Source organism: Hipposideros armiger, unplaced genomic scaffold, assembly GCF_001890085.2.
Source record: "Hipposideros armiger isolate ML-2016 unplaced genomic scaffold, ASM189008v1 scaffold_505, whole genome shotgun sequence".
NCBI classification, from domain to species: domain Eukaryota; kingdom Metazoa; phylum Chordata; class Mammalia; order Chiroptera; family Hipposideridae; genus Hipposideros; species Hipposideros armiger.
Window position 1 is genome coordinate 380,711 of NW_017731855.1, and position 21,938 is coordinate 402,648.

Genomic DNA, 21,938 nt, shown 5'->3' on the forward strand with positions numbered 1-21,938 from the left:
TGCCGATTAGACTCCTGTATGGGATGGTGGACTATGCCCCACCCCCAACAACTAGATAGAAAGCAGTGACTAGAGCTGCTTAGAGCTGAGCTTGTGACCTCCACAACTAAGATTGAAGGACAATAACTTGACTTGGAGCTGATGGGTCCTGGAAAACCACAATGTTCTCCTTCCCCAATTCCCCAACACTGTTCCCCTCCCCAATTCCCCAATTTAAAAAAATCTTGGGCCAGCTGAGTGGCGCATTGGTTAAGAATTGGCTTGGGATGCCAGCTCTGAGCAGCAGGGCCCCGGTTCGGATCCCACATGCGGGCCAGTGATGCTGCGCCCTCTACAGCTAAGATGATGTACAACAGCTCAACCTGGAGCAGGGCTGCCGTGAGCTGCCGGCGATGGCGTAGGCTGCAGTGGAGCTGGCCGGCAGCAGGCGTGAGCTTTCGGGAGCTGCTGTGAGCCGCCGTGAGCAGCCATCCAATGGCTGGCAAGCGACTGCCTCACCCGGGAAGAGAGCAATGATAATACTAACATGGGCCAGTGAAGCGACGTCCTCCACAACTAGACTGAAGAACCAAAAGGACAGCAACTTGTCTGTTCCCCTCCCCCAATTCCCCAATAAATTCTTAAAAATAAAAAAGAAATCCACAGAGACAAAAGAACAGAGATGGTCAAAGCTCTCTGCAAAACAGTACAAGTCCCACTAGGTCCCACTAGGCAGTGGCAGCAAGATAGAGCCAAAATATATAATTAGGTCATTTAAAAATGACATTTTGAAAAAGTTCACTAATAAGTAATAATTATGTTAAACTGTGATACCCCAAACTCCCTTTGCTTTGATTCTATACTATCCAACAAATATCTAATTCTAATTTAGCTTCCCATGTAGAGTTCTCTATGGGGAGAGAGGGATCTGGCTATAAAATGGGAGTATCCGATCTTCTTAATAGTTGATTTTTAAGTAAAAATTAGCAAATTGGCATTTTGGTTTATGCGTTGACCTTTTGTGAATTTGGTTGGTGTTTTTATTAAAAAAGAGCTAACATACAATATTATATTAGTTTCAGTCAAGACCCTTGAGCATCGAAGACCAGATTCTGGCCTGTGGGGTGCAGCCAAGATGCTGCCTTTGAGAGCCCCTATTCAGGTGATTGGCCAGCACATCTCTCACTTTCCAGATGGGAAACAGAGCCACAGGAAAATGGTGTTGCTTTCCTAAGGTCCTCACAACTACTCAGCAGTGGCAAGTCTGGGACTGGAGTCAAGGTCTTCTGACCCTCACTAGTGCTCTTTTCAATACAACGATGTTATTGCAAGTACATGCACAAGTCAGATCTTGTTCCCTAAATTGCTGAAATGGACAGAAAGCAAGGAAATAAGAGAGGAGTAGAGAGCAGGGTTTGCTCTCTTAAGCTTGCTCCCTATCAAATAGGAATAGTTATTACTTAAAACCAGGTAAGTACAAGTGCCATCCACTGTATTCTAGTAAGTGGAATACCAGTGGCTACTTGAGTCTACTTTCTGAGCTTAGGGTATTATTTGTTGCTGACTTTGTGACTACTTTTGGTAGGGGCTATGTGGAAGCATCCCAGGTCGTGTTTACAGAGTCAAGAGCAGTGTCACCCAGTGAAATATGACTAAGCAGCTAAGATTTGCTTGCTCTGTCGCACTATGTAATGCCATTTCTTCCAAAGTTCAGAGGTTGACAGAGGCAGCGTGCTCAGCTGTGAGAATTAGAGAATGTGATTCAAGATGGACTAATTTAAGATTTTATTCAGTAAGAACAATATGAACAAGGGAGAGATAGAATATTCCTAAAATATTTGGAATCTTTTTTTGAATGGGCCTGAAACATAAGCTATGTCCATGTGGTTCCACTGAATCCCTTGCTTTTCAGTTAATTAGATTTTAACAGTTGAGTGATGGGGCTTATTGTGATCACTTCAAACCCTAAATTAACTTTAAATGGAAGTCGATTGAGTGGGACTGAAGCCAAATGACGTTAGAGACTTCACTCAGTTCTGAACTAGTACATGACATGGCTTCTCTTAACAAAGGTATGGCTGGGCTGTGACTGTTAACTTATGGTTAGAGCATGTTGCCAAGGAATGGTTTGGCTTGGCCCTGTAACCATGGGCTGGACCTCCACCTAACCAGCACCTCACAAATATGGACAGTGGGTTCATAAGATGGAATCAGATGAACAAATAGGCGTAGCTCAGTGCAGCCCTTCCCTGCTCTGGAAAAAGTTGCCTGCTGGGTCAGGGCTGCACTTAGAAATGAGAAAGATCACACAGGAATTAGGCGAGACCCCTGTAGAGACAGTCTTGTCATATGGGAGATTTTCTCTTTGCCATGATTAGTTGAATTAGTCATCTTAGAGGCTGTAACAAACTTGCTGCAGATGGTACAAATGCTGCGTGTACTGACAGCAGCAAGGGATTTCTTTTTGTGCACAAACCCACGGATTTCTTTTTCTTGTATTTTTAATGTCTCATGAAAACATAAAGTGTGCATGCAGGGCTAAAACACCCCTCACAAAACTTCTTTGGGTATTTTTATTGGTTCCATCACCTTCCTGCTTTGTGACTTAAATACTCTGAGTCTCAGTTTACTCATCTATAAAATGGGGGGAAATAATTGTATCCACATTACAGGCTTGCTGGGACAATCAAGTGCAATGAATGGAGATTATCTCTATCTCTATCTAACTATCTACCTACCTATTTATTATCTATCAATCATCTATCTATCTATCTATCTATCTATCTATCTATCTATCATCTATGTATCTATCTAATCTCCAAGCATGGTGTCAGCACATAGCAAGGGCTCAGTAAATCAGTAAATTGGAGCTATAAAATTGATGAGGGAATGGAACAAGGGGTTGGGGGAGTTTCTTGTCATGTGCTTTCTTGCGTTTGTCAGTTTAGGAAAAATGTCATAAAACAGCATACATGTTGAAACTGAAAACTACTCCAAAAGCATCTATTTGTAAAGCCATAAAAATATTAACTTCTGTGCAGTTTATACTGGCAGATCCCCAACAGTTCAGAATTAACACCTGGTGTTTAGTGGATAGAAACACCAGGATATCCAAAATGGAAAAATGTGGGGAAACATTTAAAAATTAAATGCCTTGTCTGATTTGAGCTGCCGATGTGGGATTGGACCTTAGACTGGTTATATGCAAATCCTTTTTTTAAATCTTCAATAAAGTTTAATCCCTGTCTCTCCCATTGTGTACCTAGAGTAAATGTTTTTGTTTTTGTAGTTGTTCTACTTGAACCTTGCCTCATCCCATTGCAGCAGTGGGACCTTGAAACCATCTAGCAGTAGTCTAAGAAGCAATCCTTTCTTTCTTGTCTGCATCACAGTCATGATATATGGAGGGAGGAAATCCTGCTGTCCATCTGACCTTCACTGATCTAACTGGAACTAACCAGCTAATTTCTGGACCAAAATAGGTATTGAGAAAGTTCAGTTTCATACCATACTTAACAGGCTAGTGAGGCTTGCACAGAGTACCAGAAGATGAGTATCATAACGACTTTGTACTGGAAAACCACATATAGCATAAATGTGCAAATCGACCTTACATTTTAACAAGTCCCAGTGCTTTGCAGATGGAAAAGGGGAATTGGTTTTCTATTTTGTATGTATAAATGATTGGGCTTAGTTCTAGGCAAATGGCCTGTATTGTAATCTACTTTTCCTTGTTCTCCTTACACCCCTCTCTATGTTGTGGGGTTCTCCCTTGCTTTTTCCCAGTTGGGCGCCAGTGACCTTAGTTTTTCTCCACATCATCATCTCTAAATTTGGTCCTATGCCTCTCATTTCCACTAAGGTGTAATGGCTGAAAGCATTGCCCTCCCTTCAAATAATATTTCCATTTTAGTAGGGAACCAATCTCAAGTGCATGGAAGAAAGACCTGGGTTGGAATTTTCAACAGCATTCAATTTGAGGCTTGGAAAGCTGTGGTACAGTGGAGAGTGTTTGTGGTTGTATATATAATCTTCCAACTGCTCTGAAATTGTAAACCTTAGGTGTTGCCTTTTCTACTAGTCACTAGAGGCCTCTTCCAACTCTTTCCTGTGTAGTTCCTAGTGCTACAGAATAGGCTTGCAGTGAGAAGAACAATGTCTGTGGGCAAAGTCTAGTGTATTGGGGTTTTTTAAAAAGGAAACTGCATAGTACAGGCAACGTCCCTCAAGCAGACACAATGACTCCTGTTGATACATGTTTTATTTTTCTGTCAGCTCTATTTGTTCTCATATTCAGTCAAGTGCTGGTACAAGTGAATGATGCTAGTGTTGCTACATATATAGGCAGTCAATTAACCTGGATATGGACCAACATAAACAAAGGGAGGGAGGTTTTTATCCCATCTTTTGCTCTCATGCCTTATTCTGCTAATATTTACTTCTGCTTATTATTTTAGACTCTACCCATGTCCACCACACTGAACCCAACACACACATCCACACGCACACACATATTCACACTCCCATTAGGAATGATGGGCTAAAAACCAATATATATTTTTTGCTTTGTTACCATGTTGGCATACATGTCATGAACACTTTCCCATTAATCAGTTTTAAGGGAGATTCGATAAGTCTGGAATCCCCTGGGATACTAGATACTCTTACCAGGATCTACTGGGTCTTGTTCACCCAGGCTTTGGCAATCTAAAACAGAATGCCTATCAATTTATTCCTGGAAAACTTTGAAATATATAATGTAGTATTCAGAAACACATTTGGATTGTAATGTCATTTAACGCTTTAGGAATATTGGCATTACCCCTTTTACTAAAAAGTATATTAGTGTCTCAATTTTAGATGTCATTGGGCTTTTTAATCATTTTAAGTTTTAATACAAAACGTTTTTTGATTAAATGAATAGCAGAGCTGTGAATTCCCGAGTAGGCAGACTTTCTTAGGCTCACATTTGCATATATTATCTACACGGATGCCCTCCCAATTTGATAAAAATGGATACTATATATTTTCATTCTAGAGACGGATTTTAGATCTTCAAGAATATGTACACAAAGAAGATAACATTTTGTCTAGACGTGGCTCCCAGAAAACAGGCAGATTAGAAATGGAGCAAATGGCTCTACCTAATGGGAAGACAGATCCTTCAAAATCTTAGGCTCAGTCATGTCCCACATGAAAACGTATATTTTATTGCCATCACCACGTTTGGAAAAAAAAAGACACAAACTCAGACATCCTGCAATGAAATATTTTTAGCAGGTGCATTTCTATGCAGAAAGTGGGCATCTGGCTACCTACAGATATACATATCTATATCATTGGCTGGCAGATTAATAGAGTGTGTTTGCAGTTGAGAATACTTCTAGTTTGAAATACACATATGTGAGAATAGAAGAAGTCTCAATATGTTTTAATACATTCAATATGTTTTAAAATTAATAAATTATATTTAAAACAACAACTGATTGGTATTTTTACTAGAGACAGTGGCATATCAGAAGACTGGCAAAGTGAAATGTTGTATTTATTTAATTTATTGTTTAATCTGTCAAAGGGAAATATTGTATTTATTTACTGTTTTGTTGCTGTATCAGGAAGGCCAGAAGTCATATCTGGAAAAGTCACTTAAGGCCAGGCAGAATCTATAGGCTCAGGCAGACAGAGGTTCAAATCAATGAAGCTGAGCTGAGGGGGTCAAGGTCAAGCAGCAGAAACCAGGAACTGAGGCTGGGAGCAAAAGACAGACCTGGGCACAAAGTTTGGGCAATGTGGAGTCGGGATCCCACGTGTTGGGACCTGGTGGGTGGCAGTGGGGAGAACGAAATGCAGAGAGAAAGGCACAGCTCAGAGTGTCCCTATTGAGTACAATGAATAAACTGGACAGATGAAAACGTGTCAAAAAGGCTCCATCTCCTTCTTTGTCTACTATTATGTCCTTCTGTAGGTGATGGGCATTAACTGTAACCCATGCATATGAGTTTCCTGTAACTGGGCTGAGAGAATTGATATGTTCAGGCCAGAAGAGTGGGCCTGAGCATGCACTGTGCATTTCCAGCTAGGCTCCCATTTCCCATTACTGCTTTGCTCTGACTCACTGATGGCCTGCCACATGTCATTAGGCGGCTCAGCTGCTGCTTTCATTTCTCCCAAAGGTATAGCGAGGTTTGGGTCTTGGCTTTTACATGTTTTTTTTCTTCTGAGAGCTAAAGGAAGTGGTCTTTCGATAGTTTGGTTTGTTGAGTTGAATACTTACAGCGTCTTACAGTTTCAATTTCCTTTCTCATAGGTATTTGATCCTGATGACCTTTATTCAGGAGTCAATTTCTCCAAGGTTCTGAGCACTCTTTTAGCTGTCAACAAAGCAACAGAAGGTAAGCAGAGCTTGTGATTTATGAGTTCTGGGTGACATGTTTGGTTCCATGTGTTTCTAATTACCCTAGGAGCCAACTATGGCCAGGATTGTTTGATTGGTGCAAATTTTTCCCCTCCCCACAAATAAATTCCAATGGGTGTCAAATGTTTTAGGTTTACATGGTTTAGGATTTAAACATACCTATCACAGATGTCATTCTAATACCTGTAGTATAATGATAAGAACTAAGAACTCTTTCATTCAAAGCTATTGAATAGGCAACTGAGTGTAAAAAGACAAAACAAAAAGGAAAAGATCAGTTCCTTTTTTCATAGAGTTTACAGACTATAGCGGTTACTTCCCTTTCCCCATTAGAGACATTTTTTCTCACAGTTTTCTGTATGTCTTTGCTCATGTAAAGGAACCCCTCAGGAACCTTGCACTGGAAATGAAAACTCAGGCTCATAGTGAGTGAAAAGAGAATCATTTATTTAAGTGTTAATACACACCACATTGGAGGTATTAAATATAACTCCTAGTAAATGCAAAGAAAGTGATGATCACCTTGGAGTATAACTTACAGAACTCAGGTTCGGTGCCGCTTGCCGCCCCCGCCATCTGCACAAAAACTACTAGGGAGTTGTGAAAAACTGCTAGGGAGTTGTGATCTTGGGTCCGGACATCTGGTCGCCTGAGGATTAAGGAAGCTGCTCTTTTCAGGTTAGGATGTTTGTTAATTAACAAGGTATGGGTAGCTTAGACAAAGGGAACAGAGTTCTTCAGCTAATCAGTGGGAGGCGAGACAAAGAGGAAACAGCTGAATATCAGGATGGATCAAACTGCAAACTGCAATAGCTAAGTTTAATTACATTATTGAGCTACCAAATTTTACCCTTACATAACTTCACTCCTTCTGTGATATAGTATCTTACATACAGCTGGGCAGTAGTAATCATTTAAAGTGCTTTGAGCCCTTACCATGGGTCTAAACTCGCGAGCCACATGCAGCTCTTTGGGTACGTACGTGTGGTTGTGAAGTAAAATTGAAAATGAAAATAAAACTATCATAGTTTCATTTATAAACATTTTAAAGGATATTATTCACATAATTGTGATTTCATTTGTTTTATGGCTCTCGAATCATTTTTAAATTGTTGTGAGGGACAGGATTGGCTCTTCCATCTCAAAAGTTTGCCAACCCCTGGCTAGGCTGTCCTACAAGTCTTAGGTAGTCTCATTCAATCTTTGAAACAACCCTGGGGGTAGGTATTATTATTAGGCCCATATACAGATAAGGAAAGTCAGGCCCGCACTTGCCCAACTAGAAAGTAAGTGGCAGAGCTGGGATTCAAACCTGCATCTGACTGACTCCAGAGCCCTGTGCCCAAATACAGGTCTTGCTGCTCAAGCCATTGGAGAGTCAGAAGACTGTGTTCCCAGCACTGCAAGGGAGTACAACATGTAAGATATGGTCCCCGACCTTGAGAAAATTACCCTCTATTTAGGGAGACTCAACTTACCCACGTGAAACAATTAGAGTAGAAGAGCAGACAATATAATCAAGTGCCAAATAGAATGGAGCATCTAGGAAGCTCTCATGTAATTATAGTTTTCGTCAAAAGAGCTGTATATAATAGCAATAAATGTAAAAATACTTCTCCGAAGTTGTTCTTTTGCTATTTGGGAAAAAATGCTTTTGAGCTATTGCAAGGCGTAGAGCAGAAAGTACAGCTAATTCAAGTAACTATATTTAACACACATGACAACTCTCCAGTTCTGGGCAGGGAGGGCCGTATCATTCTAGCATTATGCCATACAAATTATACGTTCCTTTGCCAAACTTTCCTAGCAAGTTTTACAGTCTCTTCCCTTGCCACAGAGATTTATAAAATACAAGGAGGTGAAAGTTAAAACCCACAGCATCAAGGAAGCTACTTGGATACTGAGCTTGTCGCCTAGGGAATGTTTGGGCTTTAGACGTTTGCAGTTTATATCTTTTAAAAATAAATGGAGAGGAAAAGAACCCTCATTTGAATTTGTCAAGAAGCCAGCTCCTCTCTTTAGTACACTCTCAGCATACTGAAAAACGTCCAGCTCAGCGCTGGTCTACTCGAATTTCACATGATTTCAAGGAAGACAAGACTCTTGAGTTTGATTTCAAAAAAATTATTCTAGTGTCAAGATTGCATCTTTCCCAGGCACACGTACTCTCTCATTCTTATTCTCCCCCCACACACCAGGCACAAGGGAGACTTGACATTATATATGCCACACATATTGCTACATGTGAGGAAAAAAAGAACCACTCGGTTATAGGCCAAAAAACAAAGAGAGAAATTTGAAATATTTCAAAGTAATAAGACCCACAAACAGCTGTTTGGTACCCAATATAGTTCTGCCTGGGATAACAGGGCATACTGTTGCAACTGGCTCAGGAGGGAACACTTGTAGGGAAATGGGTTAAGAGAAAATGTGGTTCTGTCGTTGTTTTTCATTCTACTGGAGAGCAATGGCCAGTAAGGTTAAGAAAAAGAAGTCGGCCACCAAAAAGGGAGGGGGAGATGAAATACACTTGGCACATTCATAATGATAACAGAATTACGGCCAATTATTCCCATAAATGGGAATGTCCCCAAAAAGATAATGTTATATTGTAGATGTTTTTCTGACATGAGTGGTTCTCTTTACCATGCCTTTTCCTCTTTTCACAGATCAGCTATCAGAAAGACCATGTGGACGTTCCTCTTCTCTTAGTGCTGCTAATAGTTCTCAGACAAACCCACAGGGAGCCGTTTCTAGCGCAGCTCCAGGGCTGCAAAGGCAGTCAAAGGCAGTGGTAAGTATAGTCCCCAATTTCCCCTGCCTGTTTTAAATCCGTGAAATTAGTTCGAGATCCCAGTTGCATCTTCATATGTGGTAAGATAGGCATCCTGTTTGTTTGGGACGTCTCTCGATAAAACAAATTTTAAACCTAACTCCAATTCAGGGTGGCCCAAATGCCTCTGAACAAATCAAAGGCATGTGGGACGCAGAGTCAGAAAATTGGGGTGCAAGCTCCAAAGCCTGTGTGTTCCTAGTACTGAGCAAGTAGTTTAACTGAGAATGCTATGCAAATATGTCATTATGACTCCCTCCTGATGGCAGTTTGCTGTTATTTTCCCTATCCCTTGGTTTATTATCATCATGTTACTGTCATTTTGTTTGTCTCTTTGTATTCCAATTGGGCCTACGATGAGCTCCTATATTGGGATAGCCCTGTTATTTTTGCATTTGGTTGTAAATGGAGCTTTTGTTTGGGCAGAGATACCCTGTCTCCTGCTCTTTTGAGGCAGTATCCCTTTTTAAAAGCTACCCACTTGCTTTAAGCTATCATGAGTTATTACTTCCAAAGCACTTAACCTTTTGAGATCACAGTTCCCTTTGAGAAGGTGAATACTATGTTTCCACATTCCTTGGACCCTCTCAAATTGTGTGCTAAATCTCCTGTGTATGAACTTATGGGTATGTGTTTTGGGTAAAGTTCAATTGTGCTTATCAGCTTCTCAAAGGGACCTGTGACAGGTTAAGAACTCCTGACTTAAGTAACTAAGAAGTATTTGATCTTTTCCTATGACTAAGTCTTAACCAATTTAAGATATTCTTAGTAATTGGGATGTGGGAGGCAGATTTTATGAGAGTAGGTTAGTACCTAATCTTGGTCGTATAATTACGTAAGATATGTCTGTGTTGGATAGAGGCAGGATGGAATAGTTTATCTCTCTACTTTGTTTCTTGGATCATTTAAATAAGTGTCTTTAGATAATTGGTAGGGAGAGAGGGAAATAAATGAAAGCCATGACCCCCTTCAAAATACACATTCTCACAAATGGAAACGTTTGCATATAGTTTTGAGGTGTTTATTAATCCCCCCTGAGGTCTATCCATGTTAGGCCTACTCCTAAATTAAAAACTCTAGACTGAGATGGACCTGGGCTTTTATCCTTGGTCATCCCACTTTATTTGCCTAAATTCATGTAATTTTTGCCCCTGCCTCATTTAGATGAGTGCTTAATCTGGTGTGGCTTTTGTTTTTCCAGGAGATGACGGAAAACGGAAGTCACCAGTTGATAGTAAAGGCAAGATTCAACTTTAAGCAGACTAATGAAGATGAACTGTCAGTCTGTAAAGGGGACATCATTTATGTCACTAGAGTCGAAGAAGGAGGCTGGTGGGAAGGCACATTAAATGGGAGAACAGGCTGGTTCCCTAGTAATTATGTCCGAGAAATTAAATCCAGTGGTAAGTCAATCTTTTAAAAACCTTTTTGAGTGTGACTCTTGTACTTTCTTGGTATTCTTACTGGAAACCTTGTAGTTTTAATTTGTTAACCGAAATTGTTTGTACTTGTATGTGTGTGTCCAAAATAGACTAGAACAGAACTGGGGAAAATCTGTGATTAGATATTTTGAAATGAAGTTGTATTTAGATTACATCAAGGCAGCAAAAAACTAAAAAAGCAAAAGAATTCAAAGCTCAGACAACTGTTCCACCTTAACTACGTCCCCTTCTGTCTACTAATTCTAGCCCATGTAACATAGTATATAGTCCTTCCTGCTACTCTAAGAAATCACCATGGCAGAATACAATAATAAGAGAGGCCATGTGCTAACTTCCTTTTTTTAGCCCTAGGCTCTTTAAGTAGACCTAAGTCTAAATGCCTCAGAGATATGTTTGAGAAATAACAATCATAGGACTGCAGGAAGCTGTCTGGCCACTTTGATTCTGGATTAGATTGCTCTGAACTCATTGCATACTGTTAACTGTTTACTCTTTTTCATATAATAATATCCAGAGAGTGAAATCTAATTGCTCTTCAGTAGTCTTTCTAGAGCTTGTTTAGGTAACTTCCTTGCTTCATATTATTTAGGAAAGTAGGCCCTGCCTATATTCCTGAAAAAACTGTTATATAAAAATGTCATGATACAGATAAAATAATATTCAGTTATTCATTATATCTCCTCACTTTTCAAAAATGTTTACCCATTTGTTTACTCCTTTGAGGGAGTAGCTTCTCAGTGCCATTTTTTCTGTTATAGATATCTTTATTGCTTTTTTAATGCCTCAAAAGTAATACTATTAATTAATAATATTATAAGCTCACTGTAAATAAATAAAACATTACAGAGATACATAGTGTAGATAATGAAAATTCCTCTCTCCTTGGCCCCTTCCCCCAGATAACCATTGTTAGGGGCTTTTCCTTAAAGCATTTAGGATAAATTTTACTTTGCACACTTTTCTGGGTTGTTGGGTTAAGGGAGGGGGTCATCTCTTTTAATGGAATAATTGTTATCAACATATATGTGTGTGTATATATATATATATATATATATATATATATAGTCTTAGCATTTTTTTTATTATTGAGAATCAAGAAGTTTCTGTTGAGCCCTGAAGTATTTTCAGGCCTTGCCTGGAATTTCCTTGGTTTTGATTATGTTCACAGCCAATTTGTACCCCTTGTTATATCTTTCAATTGGTATAATCTGGTTATTAGGATCTCTAAATAACTTTCCAGATTCACTCTAACTTTGCTCTCTTATTCAGTGTCTTCGTCTGCAAAAATACAAGGCACAGCACTTGCTGCCTTGCTTTGGAACACGGGAAGTGGACAGAGAGCATGCCCTCTGTAATGTCCTTCACTGAGATGCCTTGTAGCACAGTCTGGACACTCCCTTGTGGACTGCCCACTACTTGGGGGATTATCTGAAGATTTTCAAATAACCAGGCTATTTGTCCTGGTTTTTGGACCCTTCCCTTCAATTTTCTACAATACTCTCTTTGGTTTAGAACTAAGTTAAGGACACACATGTAAGCTGTGGCTCTGATTTGAGCACCTAGGTAACCCCTGAAAATGTTCTACCCAGGTGTTCTGAACAGCTGGGGCCAGGAAGCCTGCTTGTCAGGGAAAGCCTGGGACTAGAAGTGTGCAGAACAACATCTCTCACCTAGCTTATTTCAGTGGCTTTCTAACTGGCATCTCTGTTCCTGTCCTTGTCACTCTTATAATCTAATTAAAACTTAGTAGCCAGAGTGATTTTTTTCAAAATCAAACTTGGGTAATGGGGAGCCATCTGAAAAAGAGTAAAGCCAAGGTCATCCCAATAGTCTACAGGGCTTTTCAGGATTTGGCCTCCCATGCACCTCTGACTTCCCCTCTGACTTCTCTCCCCCTCACTCATTCCACTTGAGCCACACTGGCTACCTGGTTGTCTGGGCCAGGCAGGTGCCTTCCTCACTCTCTGTGCTTCCACCTGGATGGAACACTCTCTCCAGATATCAGCATGGCTGATTCCCTCACCTCTTTTGGGTCTTTGCTTACTTGTCAGCTTTGCAGTAGGGTCTTCCTCGGTCACCTGGGAGAAAATCGAGCCCTATCCCCACTGTCCCTATCATCCTTCCCTGCTTTATTTTTTTGTTTACCATTTCTTTCCATCTAACATAATATACATTTACTTATTTATTTCATTTTCTGTATGTATCTTACCATTAGAATGTAAGTGCTCTGAGAGCAGAGATGTTTTTTGTTCCATTTACACTTAGTAAATATTTGCAAAATGAATGAGTGTTGTGGGGCAGGTCATTAAAGTCTGCTCAGCTTTTGTTCACTGAGCATTCCTAGGCACTGGGTGGGGAAGGCTATAATAATCTCTTCTCATGGACTCTGCCTCCAACGACCTGACAGTCTAGGAGTCAAGATAGGTGTGTACACAATCAAATCTAACAGGATAGGACAGAATAAATAACACAGACAAAACTCTAAGTCTAAATAAGGAGCTGATGGAGCAGTAAAGAAACAATTCAATTAATAATAACCTAAGTCAGGGGGAAACACGTGAATTGGGTCTTGAAGAATGGAAAGAGGCTTCTGACTGGTAGAAGGAGGTTAGAGTGAGTTAGTACGTTAAAGCATGGAGTGGGTGGTAAGATAATTTGGGTTGAGCATACAGAGAGTGAAGAGGAGTGGGGGCTTGAGCAGGAGCTACATTAAGAGAGGTGTCGATGCAGGGGATAGCAAAGTGGTTCAGAAAGATCTTTCAAGTGGTAGTGTGAGGGCTGGATTGCAGGGAAGTGGTGGCGATAACCGATGAGGATGTGGGGAAACCAGCAGAGATGACTGCTGAAGTCCAGGCAATCTGGATAATGGTGTCGGCTACTTTTGTGAGAGTGGGGAGGAAGAGAAAGTGGATGCATGCAGTAGATGCTGTTAAAGTAGAATCAAGAAAACTTGCTGACGATTAGTTATGAGGAAAAGGGAAGAGGTGAGGATAACTGTAAGTCTAGGGATCCAGCTTGTTGGTAATCTCCCTAGGGACATTTAGTGTCATCCACCTAGCCAGCCAGCAAAGGTTTATTCACCATGGCTAAGGTATCAGATTTTGTCCTGAGCTCTGGTGAGGCAGAGAAACCCAAGACATGAGTCTTGCCTTCACGGTGTTCATAGTCTAATGAGGGAGAGATATAATAAGAATGCAGTATGATAAGTTGAGTGATAGAGCTAAATACAGGGTGCTTTGGAGAGTGGTGAACAGAAGAGAGGTGACTAACTCATCCTGACAGGGAGGTCAAGGGGGACTCATTCATCTTTGTATACCTTTCTGTCCCCATAGTGCCTAACAGTGCTTTAGACATTGGAAATGTTTGACATGTGCTGAACTCCATTAATAGAGAAGATAGGGAAGATAGGAGGAGGAGTGTGTGTGTGTGTGTGTGTGTGTGTGTGTATGTGTGTGTGTGTTGGGTGATTGGCACTGAAGATGACGAGTTATTGTTTTGGACATGTTGAATGGAGGTGCCAGCCAGTCATAGTTAGTATGGATTTGGAGCACGGGAGAGAGAAGAGCTGGAGATGAAACCAACCGACAGTATCAAGTGGTAGAAGATAAAGTATAAAATATATAGCAGATCATCAGTTGACACAGAGTGCACTGTGGCTGGAGAGGTGGGGGGAAGCTTCATGGAGTAGGTCAGGCTTGAGCTGAACCCTCAGAGACATGTAGGCTGTGGGTAGGCCCAGAAGAGAGGGGTGGGGGGCAATCTAAGTCAGTGATTGCTTGGGGAGAACAAAAACCATGAAGAATCTGCAGTAGGATTGAGGGGAGTGACTTTAGGGGACAATGGGAGAGATTAGCTTGATATAATGAAAATGTCTTGTTGGGAAAATAGGCGTCAAGTCTTTGTTGACTTGAATTCTTTCCCATCTCAACTCCCGCTGCTTCCACAAAATAGTGAGTAGGTCAAAACCTATCTAGGATGCTGCTGAGGGACATTTTTTAAATTCAGTGCTGTGCTCTTTTACTTTTGGTTTAGAAAACACCTATCAATTTTTATTGCTTCCCATGAAGTTCACACTGATATCAAGCTTAAGAAAGATTTGTCTGTAAGGAGTTTTTGTTTGTTTGTTTGTTTTAAAAGATTTTTATTGGGGAATTGGGGGAAGGGGAACAGACAAGTTGCTGTCTTTTTGTTCTTCAGTCTAGTTGTGGAGGACGTTGCTTCACTGGTCCAAGTTGGCACCATCATTGCGCTCTTCCTGGGCGAGGCAGAGCAGTTGCCGGCTTCTGGACGGCCACTCACTGTGGCTGCTGGTCGCTCACGCTGGCTGCTGGCTGCTGGCTGCTGGCTGCTGGCTACTGGCTACACACAGTAGCCCATGGCAACCCACTGCCACAGGGGCTGCAGCCTACACCGTCGCAGGTGACTCTTGGCAGCCCAGCTCCAGGTTGAGCTGTTGTTCAGCATCTTAGCTGTGGAGGGCAGTGTCACTGGCCCTCATATGTGGGATCCGAACCGGGGCCCTCTGGCGTCCTAAGCCAGTTCTTAACCATCGCGCCACTCGGCCGGCCCTCTGTAAGGAGTTTAAAAAAAATGATTCATAGATTAAATGCACATCTCATCAAAACAAAACCTTCAATTTAGAGCTTGAAAGCCCACTGCCATACAACCTCTTGGTTCGTTTATGAATCTGAATCAGACATGGAACTAAGGAACTTCAGTGATCTCTGTCTGCTTACTATTGGGCCAAACGTGTGACATTGACATCACTAGAGTAGTTAGTAAATCTGGTTACAGACCTCACCCTGCAGACTGCTGTGACATAGAAGTGCTGTGCATAGTTTTCTTCCTTTGAGCTGATGAAGAGCACTTTGTGCCTGGTAAATTTGCCCTTGGGGAATGGCATTTTAAGTTTTAGATTCCACTGTAGCTTTTGTTTAGAGATAATTATGGCCGAAGCCCTGGAGAAAGCTTCTCTCCTCTCTTCAGGAGGAGGCTGATGTCAGAGGACTTATAGGACCACCAATCTAATATTGTAGAAAGTTAAGAAATAGAATATTTGAGTTTAATAGACACACACACACACACACACACACACAATCCCCTTTCAACATGAGTTTGAGGCTGAACTTAGAATAGTTTTTTGTGACCATGATAATAAAAGCCTCTCACCAAGGATGATGGAAGCTGGACAATGGTGCTGTTATGAAGCCATTGTGACCGGTCCTGCTAGCCTACCTCTTGATTTGTTGTTACATGAGAAAAATAAACCCTATTTTGAGCACAAATATTTTTATCAAAGATCTTACTTCATTAAGAAATGCATGTGTGAATAACTTAGTTATTATATAAGCTACAGAAGATGTATTAAGGGCCTTTGCTCCTTTATTTCATTTGAGTCACATACATTATTTATAAAAAATTAGCAATTTATACAATTTTCAGTTCTTGTCTTAAAAATCAGTGGTAACATGTAAATTAACATGTTATTTATACATCAAAATAATTTCTACCAATACATCAATAACATAGTACATTATATCTCTTTTTAAAATTTTTTGTCTTTGTTACCGAGAAAAGCTAAGGGTTTTGTTGAGACCTTGCATTAAAAATTTCCCGACCAAAAAAAAATTCCTGACAAAATTTCCATGCCAAGAAAATATTGAGGCAAGTATGATTGGAGCAGATATTTTAAGTAAATTCAGTTTTTTGCAACTGCTTCAGTTAAGGAGGGTCATTAAATCCTTCTTCTAAAACTTCTTATTAGCAGGTAAAGATAGATATCAAATGAAGGGATTAGGTAGATGGCTAATTAAATTTGTATTAAGGCAGATTAAGAAATGACTCTTCCTACTGATTATACACATACTAGGTTTGAGCTTTATATTTAGACTTCCTGTTTTAATCCCCTGAGTACATCACATAGATGTTTCATATCCTGAGAAACTAGTTGTCACTAGATTTCTTTTTGTCCTATTACTGCCAACATGCAATAGGAATTTGTACATCAGCATGAGAAGGGGAAAAAAATGAAAAGTTAATTGAAAAACAATCTTTATATCAGGATTCAGAGCGTTTCTTGTGGCTATATCTGTGTTACAGTTGTTGTTTGGGTTATATTATACCAAATAACCCATTTGAATTCTACACTATATTGACTGATGTTTTTTCAGTGATTGAATTGAATGGACCAATCTTTTCATTGCCTTAGAAACACCACCTAAAAGGTTTATATTTTGATGTCAGTTCCCATTAGGTCACTTTAAACCAACCCCAGGGAACTGAACTTGTCTCCTTTGAACCTCCGCATCTTTATTGCTTCTCTCTGTCACTGAGTGTGGATTTCAGAGAGAATTGCACATGGCAGGCGTAAGAAGTGGGCGGGATGGGAGTGGGGGCAAAGAGGAACCAGAGGTAAGAAACTGTCACTGAGGCACAGTACTGGTGTTTTTCAATTCATAGCCACCCCTTGAATTTTTTCATGAGGCCAGTCATTTGCAAGGGCTACTTTTTTTAGATGTTCCAAGTTGGTCCTTCCAAATCTATCTTCCTTCTATTCTACTCTTTGTGTTTTGATCACCCATCCTACATCAGGCCTTCAGGGAGAGCTAGAACTTCCAGCACTATGCTGAATAAGAGTGGTTAGGTGGTTACTAGACTTATTGGGGTGATCACTTCAGAAGTGATATAAATTTCTAATCACTATATTGCACACCTGAAACTACCGTATTTCCCCATGTATAAGACGCACTTTTTTTGAAAAATTTGGGGTCTAAAAACTGGGTGCGTCTTATACAGTGGTTGTAGGGTTTTTGTTTGTTTGTTTGTTTGTTTTTTAGCTGAGCCATCCTGCTACCTGTTGGCAGCTCAGCGGCTGCTCAGCTCAGGCTGGACTCGAACCACTGTTGCTCAGAGCTCAAACTCTTGAGCGAGCTCTTAACCAACTGAGCCATTCGGCCGGCCCTTGGTTGTAGGGTTTTTTACTTGCATTTCCCACAAGTGATGAGGAGTTGTATGACTTTTATGATGAATAAAACTTGAGTTCAATAACTTTATGTAATACATTTTTTTAAAATTTCGGGCCCCTTGGCCAGCCGAGTGGCCCGTTGGTTAAGAGCTGGCTTGGGATGCCAGAGGGCCTCGGTTCGGATCCCACATGAGGGTCAGTGACACTGCCCTCCACAGCTAAGATGCTGAACAACAGCTCAACCTGCAGCTGGGCTGCCGTGAGTTGCTGGCAATGGCATATGCTGCAGCCCCTGCTGCAGTTGGTTGCCATGGGCTACCGTATGTAGCCAGCAGCCAGCAGCCTCCATGAGTGGCCGTCCAGAAGCCAGCGACTGATCTGCCTCAGCCGGGAAGAGCGCGATGATGGTGCCAACTTGGGCCAGTGAAGCCACGTCCTCCACAACTAGACTGAAGAACAAAAGGACAGCAACTTGTCTGTTCCCCTTCCCCCAATTCCCCAACGCTGTTCCCATCTCCCAATTCCCCAATAAAAAAAAAATGTAAAAAAAAAAATTTCGTGCTCCCAAATTAAGGTGCGTCTTATATGTGGGAGCGTCTTATACATGGGGAAATACGGTAATACAATATTGTATGTCAACTGCAACTGAAAAATAAATCTAAAAAAGAAAGAGTGGTGAGAGTAGACTTCCTTGCCTTGTTCCTGATCTCAAGGGCAAAGCATTCTGCATTCGGTCTTTCACCATTATGTAAGATGCTAGCTATAGGTTTTCACAGATGCTCTTTATTGAGTTGAAGAAGTTCCTCTTAATTCCTGTGTTTTCTGGAAGTTTTTTTTTTTTCTTGGATGGGCGTTCAGTTTTGCCAAGTGCTTTTTCTGTATCGATTGATATCATCATGTGATTTTTCTGTTTAGACTGTTATCATGGGTTACATTGATTGATTTTTTTAAATATTTAACCAAACTTTCACCCCTGGGATGAATTCCATGGTATACAATTCTCTTAAAATATTACTGAATTCTATTTGCTAATACTTTGTTAAGGTTTTTTTTGCATCTACATTCATGAAGGATATTTGGTCTGCAGTTTTCTTTTTTTGTGCTATCTTTGGTTTGGTGTCCATGTAAGAGTGACTTTGTAAAATGAGTTGGAAAGTGGTCCCTCTTTTATTTTCTACAAGAGATTGTGAAGAATTGGTATTGCTGCTCCCTTAAACATTTTGATAGAATTCTCCAGTGAAACTATATGGATGTGGAAATTTCTATTTCCACAGTTTTAAATTTATAAATTCAATTTCCTTAGTAGTTATAATAGACTATTCAAAAGGTCTATTTTATATTGGCTGAGTTGTGGTAGTTTTTATTTTCTGTGGAATTGGTTCATTTCACATCTAATTATCAAATTTATATGTGTAGAGTTCTTTATAGTGTTCTTTTATTTTTTGTAATCTTCAGGGTCTGTAGTAATATCCCGTTTCACTCCTGATATTGGTAATTTGTGTCTTCTCACTTTTTTTCTCTGTCAGTCTTGCTAAAAGTTGTACAATTTTATCAGTCTTCTCAAAGCACCAGCTCTTTATGCATCACGTTCAAGTACCCAGTAATCTTCAAGGCAGCCACTTCTTTCTTTTCAATTCATGTTTCTCAGTTCTACTTTACGTAGTTAACATTTTATTTCAATTACAATGACCCATTTCTATGGCCTTTCCTCTTCTATGTCTTGGCAGGCTCTTCATTACTGTTTACCCTTTCTTTAGGCCTTGCTTTAGAAAGGTGTCCACATCTTGCTGGTATCTCTAGAAACTTATTTTTATCAAGACTGGTTTACATCATAATTCCACAAAACAACTGAGTTCTAAGTAGAACCATTATAACTACATTGTAGAAAACTTGCCTAATTAAAAAAACTAAAAGAATTTGGCAATGATCAATTTTGAATATGTCTAAGAGTGCAAAACTGTGATGTACTGTAAAGAACACCAGGCTTGGCAATACAATGCTTGGGTTCAAGTCCTAGCTCTGCCAACTTACAATCTTAAGTAATAGGCTAAGTGGTTCTACGTTGCTCAGGGTCACCCAGGACAGTCTTGTGAAAACACCAGGTGAATCCAGGCAGATCTTGAAATATCATAAAGCCTCCTGAAACTGTCAATACATCACTTGTCATCACAGGGAAGTGACAGAATTGGCCCTCATTGCTGCCTTTTCTTTGTTTCTGCTATTCTCAGCTTGGCACAGCTGGACAACTCACTGTCACAGGAACAGCCCTGCTTTGAGCATTGCCATTTCTACAGCTGTGCTTCTGGAATCTTCCCTGACTAGAAAATTACTGTCTTCTCTGCCTGTTTGAATTCTAGCCACCCTCCAGGGCCTGATCATGTACCCCCCTGTCCAGCAAGATCTTCTCTGACCATCCCAGGTCAAACTGATGGTTCCTCTGAACTCCAGTAGGAACCACTACCCATGCCATCAACCGAGACCTTCGGTAGCCTTATTTCTGGATATCATATTGGTTATAAGCACAGGCCCTTGTCAAGGCATACCTGAGTGTCAGTCTTGGCCCTGCCATTTCCCGGATGCATGCCATTAGGCAGCTGACATCACCTTCCTGAAGCTTAGTAACCTCCTCTGCAAAATAAGATCATTTCTGCCTGACAGGGTTGTTGTGAAGGTCAAATAAAATGTCTTAAAAGTTATTAAGTGCCAAATAAACATGAGGGATATTTTAGATATAATAATAATTAGAAATCAAGGTTAAATGGGAAATTATTCATGAAAGAATGTTGTAATATAATTTCAAACCTGTACGTAACATAAGAAAGATCCGTGTGTATGTTCACAAACACATACATAAAAAGAATGGGATCAGGCCGGACGAATGGCACGTTGGTTAAGAGCTGGCTTGAGAAGCCAGCTCTGAAGAGCAGGGCCCCAGTTCGGATCCCACATGAGGACCAGTGACACTGCGCCCTCTACAGCTAAGATGGTGAACAACAGCTCGACCTGGAGCTGGGCTACCGTGAGCAACCGGCAACGGCGTAGGCTGCAGTTGGCTGCCGTGAGCTACTGTGAGCTGTCGTGAGCCGTCATGAGTGGCTGTCTAGTGTCTGGCGAGCGACTGCCTCACCCAGGAAGAGGGCAATGATAACAATACCAACATGGACCAGTGAAGCGACATCCTCCACAACTAGACTGAAGAAAAAAAGAACAGCAACTTGTCTGTTCCCCTTCCCTGATTCCCCAACGCTGTTCCCCTCCCCCAATTCCCCAGTAAAACCTTAAAAAAAAAAAAGAATGGGATGACACACTTCAAAATGGTATTCTGGATTATGGTTAGCTCTGGGTAGAGGGCACAGCTCAGCTCCAAGCCCAGTCACCGTTTTCAATCTATGTAGTTGCAGGGGGCACAGTCCACCATCCCATGCAGGAGGTGAACCGGCAACCTTGTTGTTAAGAGCACGCGCTCTCACCAGCTGAGCCCTCCGGCTGCCCACCGGCAGCTTAGCGGCAGCTCAGCTCAAGTCGTTGTCTTTAATCTAGTTGCATAGGGTGCAGCTCACTGGCCCATGTGGGAATTGAACCAGCAACCTTGTTGTTCAGAGCATGCACTCTAACCAACTGAGCCACCCGGCTGCCCTATTTTGCATTATTTAGGGTGAACATGTAATAGATTTAAAACTAGAAAATACTATTTTTAAAAAAGAAAAATCAGGGTCTCATGATATATTATTATTCGGTTATTTATACTCCACCATACTTCAGAAAGAGTTTAAAGCAGTATACAGTATAGCAAGATAAAAATGGAATATAAAACAAAATGGAGCAAAGCAGAAAATGAGGATAGAAACATAGTATGTAGTGACACTATTAAACATTTATGATCAATGTCTTGTATTTTTATCAACTGGTTTTCTTTTTTAAAGAAAGAATGTACTAGGATGTCTCTTAGTCATGAGTTTAATAGGTCAAATTAACTTTGTAGAAAAAAGGCAACATTTTCCAGCCTAATGTGTTAATATTAAAATGATACATAAAAGAGAAGAATTTTCTCACAGTTTTCAGTGTATTAAAGATTCTGATTATTTTGTTTTTGGCACAGTAGACAGTCCTAAGAAAGAATGGTTGCTATTATTTATATTATACTTGTAGAGTAAGTTGCAATTTACAAAAAAAATATATATATATGTATATATGTGTGTGTGTGTGTGTGTGTGTGTGTGTGTGTGTGTGTGTGTGTGTGTATCTGATTAGCTTTGGCTTTGCTTATCTGTTTTGAATAAGTTGAATGCAGAGGCTGACTGGAGT

At 40.6% G+C, this 21,938-nt stretch overlaps 1 protein-coding gene across 5 annotated transcripts in view; it reads left to right on the forward strand.

Moving 5' to 3' along the window:
• Positions 1-21,938, forward strand: part of ARHGEF6 (Rac/Cdc42 guanine nucleotide exchange factor 6) — a 118,515-nt gene that overhangs the window by 22,005 nt on the left and 74,572 nt on the right. For all 5 annotated transcript variants that reach the window (XM_019667792.1, XM_019667791.1, XM_019667790.1 and 2 more), the window contains 3 exons: positions 6,287-6,371; positions 9,064-9,188; positions 10,429-10,630. In XM_019667792.1, coding sequence (XP_019523337.1) covers positions 6,287-6,371; positions 9,064-9,188; positions 10,429-10,630 — 412 coding nt within the window. The remainder of the gene's footprint in view (positions 1-6,286; positions 6,372-9,063; positions 9,189-10,428; positions 10,631-21,938) is intronic.